Consider the following 21,418-nt stretch of genomic DNA (forward strand, 5'->3'; position numbering starts at 1 on the left):
TTTGCAAATGACACTGCAGACAAACGGCTGATATCCAAGATCTATAAAGAACTTCTCAAACTCAACACCCAAATAACAAATAATCAAGTCAAAAAATGGGCAGAAGATGGGGTGCCTGGGTGGCTCAGTGGGTTAAAGCCTCTGCCTTCAGCTCAGGTCATGATCCCGGGGTCCTGAGATTGAGCCCCACATCGGGCTCTTTGCTTGGCGGGGAGCGTGCTTCCCTTCCTCTCTCTCTCTGCCTGCCTCTCTGCCTACTTGTGATCTCTGTCTGTCAAATAAATAAATAAATAAAATATTTTTTAAAAAATGGGCAGAAGACATGAGCAGACACTTCTCCAAAGAAGACATACAAATGGCTAACAGACACCTGAAAAAGTGTTCATCATCATTAGCTATCAGACTAAGCAAAATCAGGCAAATCAAAACCACATTGAGATACCACCTTACACCAGGTAGAACGGCCAAAATTAACGAGGCAAGAAACAACAAATGTTGGAGAGGATGTGGAGAAAAGGGAACCTCTTACACTGTTGGTGGGAATGCAAGTTTGTGCAGCCACTTTGGAAAACAGTGTGGATGTTCCTCAAAAAATTAAAAATAAAGCTACTCTATAACCCAGCAATTGCACTACTGGGTATTTACCCCAAAGATACAGATGTAGTGAAAAGAAGGGCCACGTGCACCCCAATGTTCATAGGAGCAATGTCCACAATAGCCAAACTGTAGAAAGAGCTGAGATGCCCTTCAACAGACAAATGAATAAAGAAGATGTGATCCACATAAACAATGGAATATTACTCAGCCATCAGAAAGGATGAATACCCAACTTTTGCATCAACATGAATGGGACTGGAGAAGATTATGCTGAGTGAAATAAGTCAATCAGAGAAAGTCAATTATCCTATGGTTTCACTTATTTGTGGAACATAAGGAATAGCATGGAGGACATTAGGAGAAGGAAGGGAAAAAGGAAGGGGGGAATCAGAGGGGGAGATGAACCATGAAAGACTGTAGACTCCGAGAAACAAACAGTGTTTTAAAGGGGAAGGGGGTAGGGCGATGGGTCGGCTCGGTGATGGGTATTAAGGAGGGCACAGATTACATGGAGCACTGGGTGTTATACGCAAACAATGAATCATGGAACACACTACATCAAAAACTAATGACGTACTATATGATGACTAACATAATAAAAGTAATAAAAAAAAAAACCTTTCTGTTATTAAGCAGATTTTCCTCTTTATCCTTCTACATGATATAAAAGGTAACTGGTGGCACCTTAGAACAGAATTATTTATATAAGTTTTAAATGTGCTTTGGGAGACAAAACTTTAAAACTTTTGTCATGAAAAATTTCCAACATACACAGAAGTCAAAACATTAGTACAATGAACTTCCATGTATCCATCACCTAGTTTCAACAATTAACCCACTGGCAACATTGATTTATTAAACCCCCATTCACAAATATGTTCTAAACAAACCTATTAATGTGTGCAGTTTTCCTGATAGTCCAGACATCAGGAGCGTTCAATGTCAGTGCAGCCTCTACTTTACCTTCATTTGACTAAGCAATCAATAGTCTATGCAGATGCTTTTCATGTATCTAAAAGCCAAGGCCCACATAAACATGAAAATCTCTTATTTTTCCCTAAGTTTAAAGTTTAATTCAATATACATTTTTCCTAGTGTGTTCCATTTTCACATGTACTGTCTTCTTTTAATATAACATATATGTTGAGAAAGAAGGTATGTGTTACTCTTTGGAGACCCTGCTTCAAATCATACTTCTTAGTATCATGATGCTACCCCAAAGAGATAAGTCATAGCAATGCTAAAACAAAATGTGGTGGTAAATCAAAATTTATATTTGAGAATTCCACAGCCAACCAATTTTTGAATAGACCCCCCCTCCTACCAGATCGAGCTCACTTCAAATTAACTTCCTTTAGCTGAAGAATAAGCCTTCCTGTAGGTGACTGTGGTGTGGAACTCGAAGAACTAGGAGCGATTCTCAGTATTACATTAAAATCATACTGAATTTATCCTTATGGTTAATTCTACATATTTAAAAACAAATTTTAAAGGTAAAAATTGTGTCTTATTAAAGAAGGCTTGAAAGAGGCAGAATAATACTGATTGATAAATAGAATATACTCTGATTCATAAAGCTGGAATTTTTTTCTTTATTTTAAGACTTCAAAATTACTTCCAATAAAGGCTAGTGACATGGTGTCATAAAAATTGTTTTAAAAAAGAAAATCCTCGGGGCGCCTGGGTGGCTCAGTGAGTTAAGCCGCTGCCTTCGGCTCAGGTCATGATCCCAGGTCCTGGGTTCAAGCCCCACATCGGGCTTTCTGCTCAGCAGGGAGCCTGCTTCCTCCTCTCTCTCTGCCTGCCTCTCTGCCTACTTGTGATTTCTCTCTGTCAAATAAATAAATAAAATCTTTAAAAAAAAAAAAAAGAAAATCCTCCATTTTGATGCCAAATAATTCCAAATGTAAAAAAAATTTTTTTTTAAATTAATGAAATAGTGTGTTTTCTTACTATTGCACTGTTTTAAGTCAGAAGAATTAGTGATAGGACAAAATCTTTGTGTGTGTGTGTACTCACACATGCGCAGATTATTAGCCTTCCTTCCTCCCTTTCAGATCACAGGTAATTAATTTATAAATAGTTTATCTTCAGGCTGAAGACAGCATTACATTTCATATTTAAAATAAAACATAAAAAACAACAACAAAACTTTAGATACTACTATAATGCTACATATATTTAAAGAAAAACATTCTCTAAGCAGAAAAGGAGGCAAAATTAATCTGTGCTATTAGAAGGTAACGATACTGATTACCCTTAGAGTAGCGTGATGACTGGAAAGGGTCAGGAGGGGTGAGGACTGTGGGGCAGTGAAAATGTTTCTTGATCTTGACGTTTATTACAGATATTCAGTTTGCCAAGATCCACCGAACTTACGATATATGTGCACTTCTCTTCACATTACACTTTATAAGTTTTTAAAGTAGAAAATGAATTAAAATATTAGACCATTTTTAAACTTTCTATATTTGTATATATTAGTAAATAGTTTCACATTCATTTTATTTACATACGTATGTAAAATATAGAAGTGGTTCTTTTAATGTCAATGCTGTACAAGACAAATTATTTCCTACCTAACCTGATTTATTTAAAATACATATTCCTTTGAGGAATTAGGAATAATTCTGGATATGACTTAGCCTCCACCGGGAGTAAAGATGGATAAATAAACTCTTTTAGTATAGTATATTTAAACTATCTCCATCAGGTAAACCAAAAGAACCAAAGAACAAGTATATATTCTTCATTAATTTTAACAGGCCTTGTTTTAGAGACTACAACATTCCCCTTACTTTTAAGGAAAAAAAAACCTCATAAGTTCTATAAGTTTGTATCAATGTAACCGAAACCGTGCATCAGTGTAACTGAAAGCCTAATGAACTCAAATTTCTGAGGGCTTTTATAAATTATTCAAGACCTTTAAAATAGTTATTTTTGAAAAATGATATGAGATGTATAGTAAGAAATTCAAGTAGTCTGGTCTCACTTAAAGTTTAATTTAATAATATTATCAAATAAAAATAAATAATATTAAATAAATAAATAGTATTAGGTCAATGAGCATTTAAATTAATTCTGTGAAGCCTAATAAAAGACATAAAGCTGTTATCCTAAAAGTAGGTGAAAGTTCTGGACATGGAACATTGAAAATGGAAAAATGCAGACATCAAAGAAGACATTCAGACAAAAACCTGAAATCGGCAGCTGGTGAAGTATATGGAGTAGCTGATTCTGGAAGAGACCCACTGTGACAGATTTCTCTGTTTAGATACATTAAACACTCAGGCAGAAGAAACTACCTAATTTTATGGTTAGATTATGACCAAAAGCCATTAACTTGAACCATGTCAAAATGCTCAGAATCATTACAGATTCCAAATGTTCTCATATATGCCATGTCTGTTGTCACCTTTGTTTCTGTGATACAGCTCACTGTATTGCCCAGTTTTCCTGTCCAAATCCTTCGTTCCTTCTTCCACCAGCCTGACATCGTCATCCTTTTTGAAATCTTCTCGGATCACACCCCAGCTCCCAATATCTTTTTCCTTCTCTGAATCCTCTAACACTAAGAACTTAAGTCTTACATAAGATGTGTTTTATAAGTGAAACTCTTTTTTTTTTTTCTGATAGGAAAAGTAAAGAAAGGACAGATTCCATCTACTACTTTTTCTCATTGAATCTTTCTAACAGTCCAATTCATAGATGAAGAAATTGAGACTCATGGAGAGACTAAATAATTTGCCTGTCTTCATACAGATATTAAGAAGCAAGACTGGGTTCTGAACATGGGCCTGCTTGACTCCAAAATATTAAAGCCTCCAACTGCCTTCAAGAAGATGGTGACTTTGAAAGGACAGAGAGAACTGTACTTTACTATGGTATCTCTTCTAGAAAGTGGGTTGCATTAGTAACTTCACTACTCCTTGCACCTTGCCTGAGAAAGACTTAGATGTAAAATATTAGAAGATAAGGAATCTGCATATGTTCATATACTCTGTGAATGGCAGGGCAGGTACTAGAACTGTCTCCTAACTTCTCTGCACCATGTTCCACTGAACACTCATAGCATAGAGTGTTTAAGGGTGAAAGATTTTATCTAAGCACACAGCATACTGCGGTGGAAAGGATACCAGATTCAGGGCAGAGAAATCTGAGTTTAAATCCTTTCTAGCATTACTTTATATCCTTAGGCAACATTTGCAAATACACAGCATATCTCCTTATTAGTACAATAATAGTAATAAAGATATTAAAGATCTATAATAAGACTAAGGGATTTGATAAATATTAAATTACTAACAAAATACCAGTCTTGCCCAGTCCCAACTTATATGTAATAGTGAAATGCTGAACTCTGGTTTTCTACTGACACGTCATCATCTGCAGGGGTTTATCATAAAGCACAGTCCAGAAATCAGGAACATGTTCTCTACTCTACAAGGCCCCTCCATGTTTCCCTATACAAGAATAGTGCTCCCTGCTATTTAATACTCAAGAGTACTCAGGAGATGGCCTCTTGAAAATAATTTCAAGATTATTCATTATCATATCAAATAATACAGAGGGCAAGGAGATGGATTCCTTTTTATTTCTGTCCGATTTGTTCCTGTCTATCCTCCAGGATGGCTGGTGAACAGTCGTTTTATTTATAAATTACCCTACAGCTGAGAACAAAACGATGAGATCATAAAAAGCCTCAGAAAGATGAAGAAGGAGGAAAACTTAAACTCTGTTAACTAGATGGATGAATTAACAACCTGATTCAACAAGGTAATAAAATAAATGAAATCCATGTTCAGTGACTGGTTACATCTTAGCCATAAAAGGAAAAAAAAACAAAAAACAGAAGTCAGACTGACATTCATTTTTCTCATATGTCACTAAATTTAGAAAGAATCCTAGAATGGAGATTTACACTAAAGATGGATAATCTAGAGCTGTGTTCCAATACAGTAGCCACTAGCGACACATGGCTATTGAGCACCCCAAACATGGCTAGACAGAATTGAGATGTGCTGTAAATGTAAAATACACACCAGATTTCAAAGATGTACTATATAAAAGAGAATGTAAAATATCTCAATAGTGATATTTTTACTTGATTACATGCTGAAATGATATTTTAGATATATTTTATTAAATAAAATACATTATTAAAATGAATTTTACCAGTTTCTTTTTACTTTTTTCAATGCACTTCTAGAAAATCTGAAACTGCATGTGTAGCTCAAATTTGTGGCTTGCATTACATACTTGTTAGCCAGTGTTGGCCTAGAATAAGAATCAAAGATACTGACATTCAAGCAAGTGATCAGACATGAGAAATACTCTCTTCAAATCAAACAAGGGGAGCTGAACTTCATTAAGAATTACATCTGCCAACTGTTTCCCGAGTTACAGACATTCATGTGATAGTATTCAGTAGGTATTTAGCGTGTTACATTGCTACCTGAAACGTTTTTGCTCTTCAATATAGTGATCTGCAGAGATAACATTTGAAGAACTTAATTCTAAATATATATTTAAAGCATAAGTTCTAAATATTTTTAGTGACATAGATGTCACTAGAATACCAGATTTCAGTGTATCGTGTATATAAATGTATAAATATGTATATGTGTTTATTTGTTTACTTTGAGGTCAGAAAGTCAAAAGCAAAAGCAAAATCTCTGAGAAACCTTAGATTTGTCATCTCTTTCCTAAACTACTCCAACATCTTCCTTCTTTATTGGTCTCTTCATGATCTCGTCTCATTGCAACCCATCCTCCACACCACTGCTAGAGTTCTGGTTTGGAAGATAAATTGGATTTTGTCACTTTTCCTCCTCAAACACCTCCGATAACTCCCAACATTTATAGCATAAAGTCTAAATTCTTCAGAGTTAAAGCTTGCCAACATCTCACTCCAAATTTCTTTCCATTCTCATCTCAGAACTCTCCATCACAAGCAAATGCCTTGCTCTTCCCAATTGTGCCAAGCCTGCTCAGAGCTCTGCTTCCCCCATCTCCCTCCTTGTGTGCTGGTGGTATGTCCTTGCTTTCAGTGATACCCCTAGATGACTTGGGATGGCCTTTTCTCTACTCTTTGGATATCTCGTATATTGATATCATCATATATCCCATTCATCACATTATATTGTACAGGGCTATCACTCCACCCAAAATCAGTTTGAGAGGGAGGAGAGAAAGATAAGTGCCTTGATATTATGCTTTTGTATTTCTAGATCTAGTACAGTGACAGACATGAACTGGGTCTTCAATAAATATTCATTTTTTTCCCTTCATCTTAGGTATCAGCCATATAAGTCTCTCATGGTTTTGAAACATTTAGAGCTATCTTACAACTGTAACCTATATCCCTACTCTCCTTCCACAGTTTGGAATGTTTTTTTTTTCTCCTCTTAAAAATTTTAAAAGAAGATTCTACTTATTTGAGAGAGAGCAAAAGAGAGAGAGATCACAGAAGGAGAGGGAGAAACAGACTTGCCGCTAAGTGGCAAGTTCGAGGCAGGGTTCAATCCCAGGACTGAGATCATGACCTTAGCCAAAGGCAGATGGTTAACTGACTGAGCCACCCAATGGAATGTTTTTCTTTTTGAAATTTGTTTCCTTTTGTTTTTACTTTTATCAGAAAAATACATGCAAAGGGTTTGGAAAAAAAAGTTAGGGGCACCTGGGTGGCACAGTGTTAAGTGTCCAATGCACTGGGCTCCGCACTTGATGTGGAGTCTGCTTGAGATTCCCTCTTCCCTCTCACTCTGCCCCTCCTCTACACTCTTCCTCTCTCTCAAATAAATTTTTTTTTTAAAGATTTTATTTATTTATTTGACAGAGAGAGATCACAAGTAGACGGAGAGGCAGGCAGAGAGAGAGAGAGAGAGGGAAGCAGTCTCCCTGCTGAGCAGAGAGCCCGATGCGGGCCTCGATCCCAGGACCCTGAGATCATGACCTGAGCCGAAGGCAGCGGCTTAACCCACTGAGCCACCCAGGCGCCCTCAAATAAATTTTTAAAAACCACCTAAAAAAAAAGTTGAATACCACAACCAGCAGTCTCATGTTGTATGTGTCCTCATTTCCAAGACCTACTTCCTGAAGTCAAAAAACTTCCAACTCCTTTAGGTGTTTCTTTTTATTCTTCCTTCATTCTTGTATTTTTTAGACCTTGCTCTCAAAGAGCACATAGGCACAAGAAGGCAGGTTCATCCGATTCTGCATGCTTCCTAAAATATCTTGTAGAGTACTTTACACATAATAGATACTCAACAAACACTTGTTAATTGATTAAAGGAATGGATAAGTGAATATTCATGCTCTTTGGTGCTTGAGCATAAACTACTCAACAGTCTTAAGAGTGGAGATGCATTCATATACCAGAGTCAAGGCAAAGAAATAAGTTAAAATGGGTACCAGTTAAGAACAAACAGGAAGGAGATAATGAAAGGCTAGACAAGGAGGGCAGATACCAGGAATCTTCTAAACCAAGAAAGTCAGGGTAGCCTGGGAATAGAGGCTATGTGAATGAGTTTTAAAATCAGATACATTTAGATTTGCCTTCTAGCTAAATAACCTTGAGCAAATCACAGAACTTTCCAGGCCTCTCTATTTACTTATCTACAAATGGAAATAATACTCTCTTCAAGATTTGCTATAAATGAAAGCTGCTTTATTATTATTTTGCATGCATATGCAAACAATAATAACAATAAAAACAACATCACTCTTGCAACCTTGAAGATGGGCTGACTTCTGGTCTAACCAGAAGCTTCTTGTACATTTACTGCTGAGGCTTCCTCAGGCTAGGGCAGAAACAGAAGGAAGTGGTTATAATCAGTAATGGGAAATATACAGGAAGACATGAGGACAGATTCCTTCCTTCTAAAGCAGAATTCTACTTACATCTATATGTTAATCATCTTTTTTGTTGCTTGTTTGTTTCAGAGAGTCTACCATGAAAAATGTCTCTTTTTTAAATGGCACACTCAAAACACAATAACAGTGTTTTAGAAATGACAACGGATATCTGATTACTGCTAAAATTTAATACATATACTTGATGGAAGAGTATATTTCATAATATCCTATACTAATGTAATCCATACACTGACTAAAAACTCTATATTCAACTTTCTATTAAGATAGATTTGCCAGAATCTCAAGACAATAAAATCTCACCAGAGAATATCATATACCAGAACCTTAAATTGCTCTCAGCATCTCCATGATGATTCAGTGCATTAATGATAAGTGATTGGTTAAAAGCATTTAAATCAACCTTATGATCTTGAAATTTTCCATGAACAAAACCAATATCCGTTTAGAAAGATCTTATAAAAATGATTTTGTTGTAAAGAAAAAGAGAAATACAGCACAATAAATTATTTTAAAGCATTTAGCGAGTGAAGTAATGTCATCTCCTAGAAGGAAGGTAACACAAGCCCCTGAATCACAAACTGCTTGTAGATGGCAGGTAATCAAAAACACCAGGGCCCACTTCCACCTACCACAGACACATGAAATTATGAAGTAGCTGATACACAAAATCATTGAGCTCACCTGCAAATATAAAACTTCAAAGGGACGAACAATAACAGACTATTGTCCTTACAGCCCTAAATAACCTAAGGGTGGAGGGCAGAAAAATTCTCTTCACATATGGTAGTGACTTTGCTAGTTTTGCAATATTTTTATATATATAACAACTGTAACTACTTAGCAGTTGTGAATCACTTTAGAGAAAAGAAGACGCCAAAAAGAAAAATAAGGATGGTTTAAATATGGATGTTTTTGTTTTTAATGAAAGTACAGCAAGTCTAAACCAAGTCTCTAAAAATGGAATCAATTTCCAATTAAATGACTTTAGCATTACAAATTTTTAAAGTCAATGCTCATTCTAATAGCAAAAGTAGAATTTCAGTGATCTGAATTTGGATATTTAAATAAGTTAAAAATGTATTTCTTTCAACCTAATTCTTTGGCTAACAGAAAAGAAGAGAAACTCACTTCTTTGGGGCAGTTCTTTGTGTCCTACAATAAAAAACTAAAACAAATGACAAAAATATCTGTGGCTAATACATTTGACATTCTATTGGTGTTTTCCTCCTGGGCTGGTAAGGGCCTGTGATGACTATAATAATCACAAAAAGAGAGAGAGACACACACACACACACACACACACACACACACACACACACCCAGGGAGAGAGTGGAGGGAAAGGAATAGGCACGGATATGATCACTATATTGCAAGTGAATATTTTCAAATGACAAAAATTTCAACTCAAATTTCTCTTATTAAATTGTAGATTAAAAACAAACAAAAAACCTTCTCTTTCAAACATTGGTGTGCCCCAGATATACCAAAAAACCTTTAGATTTCAAAATAGCTAGAAATGCTGGATGATTTAGAATAAGCATTCTTCAAAACACACAGCTGACTTTGTAAGAAAGCAAGTAAAAATTTACCATACAACTCGGCAATTCTTCTAAGTATCCACTCAAGAGAAATGAAAATGTACCCATATTGAGACTTGCATGAGAGTGTTCATAATAGTGTTTCATAATAGTAAAAATGTAGAAACAATCCAAATGTCCATTAACTGATAAACAGATAAAGGCAATATGGTATATGCATGCAATGGGATACTACAGAGCAGTAAAAAGGGATGAAATATTGAGATATGCTTCAACATAAATGAATCTCAAAAACATAATGCTAAGTGAAAGAGGCACATGCAGAACTGCACACCTTGTATGATTCTGCCTCTATGAGATGTCCACACAATGGAAATCTATATAACCAGAAACTAGAATAGCAGTTGCCTGGGGCTGAATATGGGAATAGAGATTAACTGTTAACAGATAAGAGGATCTCACTGGGGTGGTGGAAATATTCAAAAACTGGATTTTGATGATAGTTGTATAACTCTGTTAATTTATTAAAATAATTGAGTTGTGTGCTTAAAATGCACTTATATATTTTACGATGTATAAATAAATATGTATAAATAAATAAATTTCTTTTATAAAAAGAAAGTGAAAAAAACTAAGGACCCCCAAATTAAGGAAGAATGTTACAATTACCTTGGGGAGACTTGCTAATCTTGGTAGTCTGAGTTTAATGACCCATGTAGGGCTGAGAACAGAAAGCTATCTCATCTGAGAATCAGCCCTATACCATCCCTCACATAAATTTGGACTATGAATTACCCTTTTTTCCTGCTCTTGGAAATCCTTGCCCAAGAAGTAAACTCAAACTCATTTGTCCAAATTGGTGGTGCCCCAGAGCTCCTGGTGGAAGTAAACACAAATTTTTAAAGGCACATCCATTAGCCCAAGTCCATCTGTAGTTCCACAGATAAAGCTCAGAGGAGCTCACAGTTAAAACACAAAACAAAACAAAAATAAGAATAAGCCCCAGAGGACTTCAGATTTTAAATTACAAGATTATAAATGTAACAAATGTATTTAAACTATTTGAGAAATAAAAAGGAAACTGAAAACATGAACAAATAAAAAGACTATCTAAAAATGAACCAGAATTTCTAAAAATTAAAACTACGATCATCAAAATGCAACAGACAGCTTAAAGGGTAAATTAGATCGAACTGAAGAAAAAATTAATTCATTGGAAGACAGATCTGAAGATAACATCCTTCATAACACAGGGATAGATAATATAAAAGAGATCAATAGAAAAGAAAGTCTAATATATTACTAACTAAATTAAATTAACTAAGTATCCAGAAGAAAAGCATAGAGATAATAGAAGAAAGGCAATGTTTGAGAACATAATAATTGAAAGTTGCCCCAAACTGATTAAAGAATTGAGTCTCAGATTTAATATGGTCTGCAAATTCTAAGCATGACAAATAAAGAGAAATATGTAAGTAAAGCTGTCATAGAAAAACTGCAGAAGAACTAAAAGAAAAAAATAAAAAAGGTATTACAATAGAGGAAAAAGGAATCACTAACAAAGGAATGATTATTCTCAGTTCTCTCAATACAATGGAAGCCAGAAGATAGTGGAACAGTATCTTCAAAATACTGAAAGAAAATAACTGTAATGTTAATATTGTATACATAGCTAAATACCATTCAGGTACTGGGTAAACAAATTGTGATCTTGTATTTTTAAAATACTTCTGTATAAAAGTCCCACACACTTTTCTTCACAAACACAACTTTCCCATTCTTGAATAAACTGACAAATAACAACATTATCCTATATAATCCAAACTATTAGGTAAGAAATTATATATTATTTTTTAAATTTATGTAAGAAGTTAATAAAGACATTTCTGAAATCAACATACTAAAGAAATAATATTCTGTTATAACATGATTTACTTAAATGATGAACATATTTTCTACCCCCTTTCCAATTCTAAGGAAAGGTAGGCCTGAATGGTCGCACAAAGAAGCCTGAGGTTAGAAGATGGGGGCACCACGTGATTTGATGGGAGACCAAGGCCTCCAGCCAGGGAAAGAGGACTGGTTCTGGAGCTGGGGGAAACTGAACCTCGGTCTCCTCCACTTTAAAAAGCAGGGGCTTCAAAGAAATCCCTATTTCTGATGGCTCCTATAGCTCTCAACCCTGATAATCTTTTAGCCCAATCCTATAGGATGAAATTTCTGTCTTCCATAATCTCAGAACCTATAAAAAAAAGCTAGCTGGAAATACTTCTAGATGGAATTTGTAGCACATTATATAACACATTCTTGCAATAGTTTCCCACTAATAATTGTATTAGCTAGAAGTTTCCAACTTTGACTGCTCATCCCCCAATCCCAGGAGATTTAAAAATAGAAACACCTGCTTTAAAAGATGTTTACAGCTTTTTTTCCAAGAACACTGTGCTGGTTAGGGGATACTAGGTGCCAGTTTACAGGTCTGTCCAACAATAGCAAAGAAAATTGCTACAGTAGCAAATTTTCAATGACTTTTTTTTTTTTTTTTTTTCCTGTTTAGTTGTGCCATTTGGGGACTAGACTGATACATTAGGGATGCTTGTGCTAGTCGTAGTGATTTTGCTGCCTCGTGTTAGCTAGGCCTCCTCCCTCATGCAAAAACAAAATGGAAACTCTAAAAGTGCTTGTACTTGCCACTAAGTCTGGACTGTGTGTAAGGTTTCAAGAGTCCCCAGTAAGGCCAGGTAGTCCAGAGTAGTAGTCCAGAGGCAGGAAAAAAAGGGTACAGAGACAGCAGTGCCATACTGCTGAATGGCTTACACCTTTTATCTCAGTTTTAGGAGTAAAATGTCTGTTCCTTAAAAAACAAACAAACAATGCTGGGCAGAAAAAGCAAGAAATATGGTAGTTAGATATCTGCCCTCTAATAAATACAAAATAATGTTAAAATTAATGTCAAATCTCAAGCTGATTTAAAGATCCTACAGTGGGTTAAGAGCTAACAAACGTCTCCTTTTCTGAATGAGAAGTTGACCTTTGGTTAACTTCCTAGATCTGTTCCCCTAAAATGGTACATTAACCATGTTACTTTAAAGTAACATTGCTTTAAAGTAACATTGCTTTAAAGTAACAATGACAGCTAATTGGTAGATAGCAAAGAGCAGTATAAATACCTGATGGGGATACCAATGCTTTGGATTCCTTCAGTGCAATCATTCTTGTAACTAGCCATGTAACTTTCAGGGATGCTAGATGTTATGCCTATTGGTCATTCCATGAGATAGTAGTTCTTGGGAGTTTTATGTTTCTAAGCCAGGGCAGTGCCCATAACCACACTATGTGGATCTCATCTCCTTGCACTTGAGCTTCATCTGGTGGTAAAAGAAAATGCTTCCCTGACTGCTGGGTGAGCTGTGGCATGGAGTGCTGCAAGGTCTACAGAAGAGGACTGACTAACACTGTCCTCTGGCAAGCTGAGGTTCCCATCCTCATCATTCTGAATCAGCCGTGCCAGTGGTGGTCTATGATGGCTTAATGTTAAATGTTTAGTTGCACATAGTAAATCTTATGGTAGGCAAAGCTTCTACATGTTTAATTTTTAGTGTTTCTCATGGTTTTAGGTCTATAATCCAGGACAAACAGCATATTGCTAAAGTCATGAACTAATTAACTTTAGTAACATTTTAATTTGTTCTCCATTCAAGAATTTTTTAGAGGGTTCATTAGTAGCCACTCTGTGATAAACAGACTGTAAAGTGAGAAGACAAACAGGAAATACAATGAAGTGGCCAGTGTGGTTATCAGTGGAGTTGGCTCTATTTGAGATCTATTTCAAGGGTAGAGCAAACCTGGCTTATTAATGGATGTGATGAGAGGTATGAAGAAAAGTGAGGCATCAGGGACGTCTAAGTTTCGGCTGGGATAACAAGGTGAACAGTGATGCCATTTACTGAGTCAGAGAAGACCAGCAGCGGTTATAAAGGAGCAGTAGAAATGGGGGTGATGAATAACAGCCCTTCTACTCTGCATTTAGATTAACCCACTGAAAAGTAAGTACTTCCACTCGGCAGTGTGGGGAAATGATGCTTTGAGAAAAGTGATAATATAGATCCAGTTTTATAATCGGCATTATAGACCTAATTCCTTTTATAGGAAGTGGGGATGAATAAAGAAGAAAAGGTAGGAAAGGCAAAACACAGCTTTAAGTGTGCAGCACATCATGTGTTAAATTGAAACAACCCCAAAGTTCAACTTCCTTCACTGTTCAAGGAGAAAATCCTTCACTATGTACTTCAGGATAAAGGATTTGCAACTATATGGTGCTTGAGAAATATGCTATTGCTGTAATTTAACTCACTGTATGTGGGCTTCAAGATGCACAGTGGCATTCCAAACCAACTTTTAAAGAAAATTGCATGGAATTTTCAAGACATCAGGAGCGTTCTTTAAAGTTATGCAGAGAAAACGGATTTTTGATAGTTATGAATTACATTTAGTGCTGCCAGATTGCAGGGAACACTCTTTTTGCCTCGGTATGGTTAGAATTACTGTTGACAAAGTTTTAATTTAAATTTTTAAGGATTTAAATGGAAGAATATAGATCACTGAATTTTCATTCATTGTGTAAGTATTACTGGTGGCAGAAAGCAAGCTTTGTTAGTGAGGGTCCAATTTTGGCCTGGGAGTCCATCTTTTCTGTAGTAGTTGGGAATTGAGTATGTGTTAGTGAGAATAATTTGGCTCTCAGTCAGTCAATCAGTGGGCTGAACACGCACAGTTAGAAACCTGCCTGGCACAGAACAGAAGCTCGGTTCAGAAATATTAAATGCATTTGTGAGACAGACTCAAGTCCACACAAATCATATATTACAATCACAAGCTGGAAGGGATTCGATCTTTCCTAGCAGGTTGTAGATTTAGATAGATTTGTAATAGTCAGAAAATACCCTACACAGCCCCAAAGTCTAATTCTACAATTTTCTACTGGTTTCCTGAAGTTGAAAAACAGAGGTAAATATTTGTAGAGCCCACTGCATGTAAAAAATGTTTTCGGGAGCCTTGCCATATCCAGGAAACCATAAGAAATTATAGTAGGTGTCTAATTTAAATGTTGTATCTTAAAATAACAAATGTAAAAGTATATGCTGTGTAGGCTATTAAAAATAAAGACCACTTCCTTGAATAGAAATTTAAAAATTATATTTTTTCACAAATGTGGAAGAGTAGAGTAAGTTTCACAGCTACAATCTAGCAAAAGGATAAAGTATGTGCTGCGTGAGAAAAGCAGCATATTGTAGAAAGGCACAGCCTCTCGTGCCTTTGTGTGTGTAGTTGAGAGGGTCTTTCCTCGGGTCTGTGCTGTTTGGTGTCTTATTGTCCTCAAGGGCCACCAGCTCTAGAACCCATGTTTTCCTCCACAGAATGATAAATATGATGGATAACACTGACATGTATGGCACATACTCAGGAGCATTCCCTAAATTACTTCAGCCCAAAATATTGCTGAAATAAAAGAACATGACAGAAATTTGGGGGGAACATGCATATGGAGAAGTGGTGACTGGCTTTCATAATAACACAATTCACAAGCATGTCAATAATGAATAATACTATACTGGTAAATACCGCACGCCAAAAGCTGTGACAAGAAAGAACCTACAAATTATGTGCAAATTTCAACATGCTTGCTAAACTCACCCCTCCTGCTGCTCAAGAAAATTCTACCAGAATCCAAGTGACTTTAAGACGAGAAATTATTGAATTTGTCCTAATTTATAATTCTTTAGAGAGTAAATCATTTCCAAGTCTTGAATGCAAGGTGTGTTGTAATGGCAAAGCCGAAAACGAATGCTTTAAAAGATTTCATGCAATTTCTTATGTAAACTAGAGCAGAAGGTATGATTCTCAGAAAAAGCCAAGATACATTTGCCTCAACATAAAATAGGACTGATTGAATTACAAAGTCTTCGTTTATTTTGTAGAGCTGAAATGTTAAGTTCCTTATTGCTGTTCAAAATTGGCTTGAATTGTATGCTATTATATATGTGTAATTATAATATATATATTATTCTCATTCATTTAAAAGAAGTTTTTGGTTACTATAGGATGTACATGATGTAAATTTCAAATATATTCTCCTCAAGCACATTCAGAAAGTGTCATTCTGGATGATTTCAGCTTGGTCATGAGCAGCTTCTTGAACAACTGTCTTGTCCTCAGTACACCAGAGAAGCATCTTTGGACTTTAGATCTCCAAAACGGACTTCCCAAAGCTGACTTCAGAGAGATTCTCAAACAGACAGAGGGCAGGGAAGGGGCTGGAGCCTACTAGGCTATTACTGTGATTTTAAATCTAGAAGAACAGAAGAATCCTTTATGAGAGAAAATAAAACACCTTCATAGCAAAACTGCTTTCTTGGAGAAGCTCCTAGACTTACATATATGTGAGGAAAGAGTTAGTAGGAAGGAAAAAAATTTCATCTGAGAAAGAGAGACATGATTAAAAATCATCATTCAATCATCAAACGATACTTAGCTACTTTTCTATGTAATTTTTTTCTGCTTCTAAGAATTATTTACCATGTAAAAATATCATGGCAAGCAAATTTTACATTGTATCAGTATGAACGTAGTTCATTTTGATGGATATATATATATACACACATATATATATATCTCAACTAGAAAAGTAACATAACTCCCTAAAGATAGACAGAATTTTCTTTTGTTTACTTCTTATTTCTAATTCGTAAAATCTCTTTCTCTCTGCCCACACTCAGTCATTCTTAATGAAAGACAAGTCGCTTTCAGGTGTTCGGCACACACTGCACACAGACACACATAGGCTGGATCAGCCACGTCAACTCAATACAATTGTTTGAAAAGTTGAAAAGTTCAAACTATTTATTTAATGTCATGCAGATAAACCTAAGAAAAGGAACACATTTGACAGATAAATTTTAGGTGACTGAATCTTAAAATCCCAAGGAAACGTATTAGGATAAGGGTTAAAATGAATAGTTTAATATATAAATTGAAAGTACATTTGATTTACCAAATTAGGAAATTAACAAAACTACCTTTTTTGCCTCCAGAGAAAGTTCCATTTAGTATCTGTCTAAGGTGAAATCAATCATCAGGAGAATCTCTTTGCCTCTCTTTCTCCCAAAGATATAAGATGGAAGCACTACTAATCCCTTATTTCACAGATAATAAAAGCAACATGCAGGATTTGATGAGCATGGGAAGGTTGGCACCTTCTACCTCAAGAAGATCAGTGACCATTTTGTATCAAGGAAATCCATCTGTTTTCTACTCTTGAGCAGGTCATTGACTGACAGATGTAGTTCTTATCTATACATCGAAGAAGCTGAATCACAGCAGTTCAACTGCTGGTCATTCTAGTAAGAGATGAAATCAATTTAGTGAGAGTACAACAAGCACTATAAATGCAAAATGCATTTTTCACTGTAGGACAAGAAAGTCTAAAAGCCCCTGAATGAGATTATATAAGACCATACAGTTTGAACAGTTTTCTACTTATTTCCAAATGGATCCAAGAGGTCTAATTTTAGTCCTTACTTAAAACAAACGCAGAAAATCAGACAAATAAAATCAGAAGGAAATCTCCAAAAAGTTGATGGAGTACCTAAAATGTAAAACTACTTCTCCTTCCTAAGTCCCACCTCTAACTTCTCCAAAAGCAGAACATGCCAGTAAGATTAAGAGAGTGTCGGATATAAGGGACTAGAAGTTTCTAGTATGTAGGAAATCCCTAAATGAGGATGCTTTAAAACTCAAGGACTGATATCGCTGAATTGTAATGGGAGGATTGGATTTGTGCTGAAATATAGAGTAAGTTTTAAGCTGGAGGAATAAAAGAAAATACAGTGATATGAGATTCAGAGTGCAACAGACTTTAAAGGAGGAAGTTCTCTAAATTAAAGAAGAAGGGGGAAAAAAGCCTAATTCACTCAAAGAACCAGAGTTCTTTAGAAAAGCAGCTGATGCCATGTCTCTAATATGAAATGCACAAAGTGAGCCTGTTGTATCTTGACATAATTGTTCTATATCAAAAGCACACAGGAACAAACTTACAGAAGCTTCCACTACCAAAGGCAGGACAAACTGAGTATCAGTAAGAAAACAACTACAATAGATTGCTGAGCTTATAATGATAATGCAACAACAATAACTCTTCACAGGTTACGTTTAGAAGATGGAAACCTAACTAATATTTTGAAAGCTGGTCAATAAAGAGAAAAAATAATGTATTATTCTTTTCTTTCCTGTATTAATTGAACTCAGGTAAACCAAAAAGTCAATAACAGAAAGCTGTTCTTAATATACAGAAGTCCTACTAATAAGTGGAAAGAGAAAGACCTGCTATAAAGCTCAATTACTGTCAGTGTTAGTGGATATAATGATGTGAGCCTACCTAGTGACAGACATACAGTAAAATTAATTATTTTCATGTTCGATTTATATTTTAATATGAGCATTACTATCACTTCCTAAGGGGAAACTTAATATGTGTTTGTTTTGTTTTGTTTCAAAATAAGTTAGATGACAAGTATCTTAAGTACAAGTATACTTAAGTATACTTATATACATATATGTACTTATACTTAAGTACAAGTATACTTAAGTATCTTAAGTATCTAATTGACCAGCAAATCATGAAAAAGATTTAGTCAAACATCCGCTGAGGAGGACAAAACCATTTCAAAGAGAAGGTAAAACCCTAAAAAAACACTTTTAATTGCAGGATATATGGTTTGATGCTTTAGAAGGAAGAGATGCAGCTCTTGGGTTCTCCTCCCTTTCTACTCTTACTTTTCATGATATCTGAGAAAATGAGCTGCTCTAAAATTAAGAGCATAGAGGAGGTAGAGAGCAAAGCTACACCAAAGAGATTCTGTTCTGACTTTTCAGAGAAAATTATTGGAAGAGGCTCTCCTTAAGGGAAGAAAAGTAATGGGCACCTGAGACAGATGATGACACTGAGGAACTTCTGAGCTCAGGTTCACGGTAGATGAACTTAAAGAACAGTTGCTTACGTTTTTGAGAATGGTACAACTGCATATCTCTAGAAATAGCTGTACTTTTAAAAACTGCTATGAAATTATGTCATTTAATGTTGGCTAAAATTGCTTTCAAAGGACTATTTCAATGAAGAAATTATTTCTATATGAAAAGCAGAGACATTTGAGGAGTTATCTGCACATAATTCAGTAAGCGATTTACAGTAGGAGATTTTAGTTCTAGCTTTACTTAATTAATTAAAACTGTCTGGGCTCAACTTTATTCTCTATTTAAAAAAATCAATAATATTTCTGCTTCCTTCATAAATTTGGGGGGAAAATTTAGAAAGGAGATGTAAAAAAAAAATTTTATTCCTGAAGAATTATAGATAGTTTTGAAATTATTAAGAAAATATTTGTTGAATACATGAATACACATTGAACATCAATGAGAGTCTCTACCTTCCGGCTAGGGAATGTTTAATCACAGCATGCAACTGGTATTTGGTGTCGGCATAACAAAGTTATAGTGAATAAGCACATTAAACCTATTAAGTTCTATAATGATATAATTAGATCTTAAGGGGTAGCTGCTTTGTGACATTGTTTTTTATACACAGATGGACAAACATGGTAGCACAGGATTCAGTTATATTTTTTAAGCTCTGAGAACTGGGAAAATCTAATAAGGCTGTCTAGCAATAAATACTTATAAGCACATCACTGACCTATGAGTGATTACGCAAGAGACTTGACGTACCACTGAACCCATACCACATCACTACTCACAAACTATGTGAACCTAAGCCTTTCCAGGCCTCAGTTTCTATATCTGCAGGCCTAAATTTAATAGTACAATCTAAAGTGGGGTGTTAAGGGGATTAAATAAATAATACCCGCAGAAAACACCTAAAAAATATTAACTATTTTATTATTATGATTATCATGAAAGTTTACCATTTGATTTCCTTCAATTGAACTGGATACTTGATTACTTAGAACTCAAAGTAGTGTTTCCTTTTATATATGTTAAGTGAAGTTGTTACCATGGGAATGGTGAATAAGACAGGAAAAGTTGAGATGAAAGTTGGAACTTACCCTGAATTTTCAACTAGAATATTTTCATAAGGTTTCTTCAAAATTTGCCCGTGTGTGCACGTAATCACTTTGGATGATTTCTGTTCTTTCTTTAGATTAACCAACGCATACAAACTCATCCATTCAGACACCTGTTCTTGCTCTGAGCCTTTCCTAGGGCTGCACTACCTCAAATGCCCTTCCTTCTCATCTCTGTCCTCCCATGCCTCTTCCACCACAGATAGTTCCCCAACGATTTAAATCTCTGATGATCGGCCCTCCTGAACCCCTATTTCTTAGAAGGCCTATTTTTATATTTGACCTCATCATATTGTTTAATATGTTAGGGAGCTTTTCACTGCTTCTATCTTATTTCTCAACATAAGAGTGTATACTTTCTATCCATCTCCATATTCTCCACACCCCCCAGGCAGCACTTACACAGTAAATATCTGCTGAATGAAATAAAGCACAAAACCAGTCCAGAATAAATCACAGGATTAGAAAGGAATTTAAACATCATATAGGTCAATTCCTTACTCAATGCTTCCATCTTTCCATATTCTCCTAAAAGAGATTATCTCAGCATAAATAATGCTTTTTAAAGATTTTTAAAAAGTAATCTCTACACCCGATGTGGGGCTCGAACTCCTAATTCTGAGATCAAAAGTAGCATCCTCCACCGACTGAGCCGGCCAGGTGGCCCTCAGCTTGAATAATCCTTGTAATAGAGAAGTCACTACTACTCAGGACTTCTATTTTGAAGAAGTTGCTTTTTTTTTTTTTTAATTTTTTAAGATTATTGATTTATTTGACAGAGAGAGAGAGATAACAAGTAGACAGAGAGGCAGGCCGAGAGAGAGGGGGAAGCGGGCTCCCTGCTGAGCAGAGAGCCCGATGTGGGGCTCGATCCCAGGACCCTGAGATCATGCATGACCTGAGCTGAAGGCAGAGGTTTAACCTACTGAGCCACCCAGGCGCCCCTTGAAGAAGTTTTAACATCAGGAAATTGTTACTCGTGTAGGATCTAGGATTATTGCGATTATCTTGGTGTTCATTGCAGTCCCCTTTAGATCTATTAACCACTGATAATAATCAATAATAATTCTATTTATAGTAAAGCATGGTGCAAGGAAAACAAATGCTTAGTCTGCATACTCAAGGACACAAAGCAATGAGGGTTAAAGATGAAAACTCTGAAAAATGACTCTGATTTGGGACAAATTTCTTTTACAAGATTAATGTTAAAAACAGCTAATTAAAATTAAATACTACATTTTAGAAATGCTAAAAGTGAGAAAAGTTGG

General features: G+C 35.6%; 1 protein-coding gene across 3 annotated transcripts in view; it reads right to left on the reverse strand.

Annotated features, from left to right (window-relative positions):
- The window catches only part of FBXL17 (F-box and leucine rich repeat protein 17), a 521,014-nt gene that overhangs the window by 141,091 nt on the left and 358,505 nt on the right, over positions 1-21,418 (reverse strand). The window contains exon 8 of one of the 3 annotated variants that reach the window (XM_047731563.1): positions 15,826-16,363. The exons of the other annotated variants lie outside the window; for them this stretch is intronic. Within the exon in view, the coding sequence (XP_047587519.1) occupies positions 16,347-16,363 (17 nt within the window). The 3' untranslated portion in view covers positions 15,826-16,346. Of the gene's footprint in view, positions 1-15,825; positions 16,364-21,418 lie in introns of those variants that run through there. 3 annotated transcript variants of the gene reach the window in all.

This window comes from Lutra lutra, chromosome 5 (genome assembly GCF_902655055.1).
Source record: "Lutra lutra chromosome 5, mLutLut1.2, whole genome shotgun sequence".
Lineage (NCBI taxonomy): Eukaryota > Metazoa > Chordata > Mammalia > Carnivora > Mustelidae > Lutra > Lutra lutra.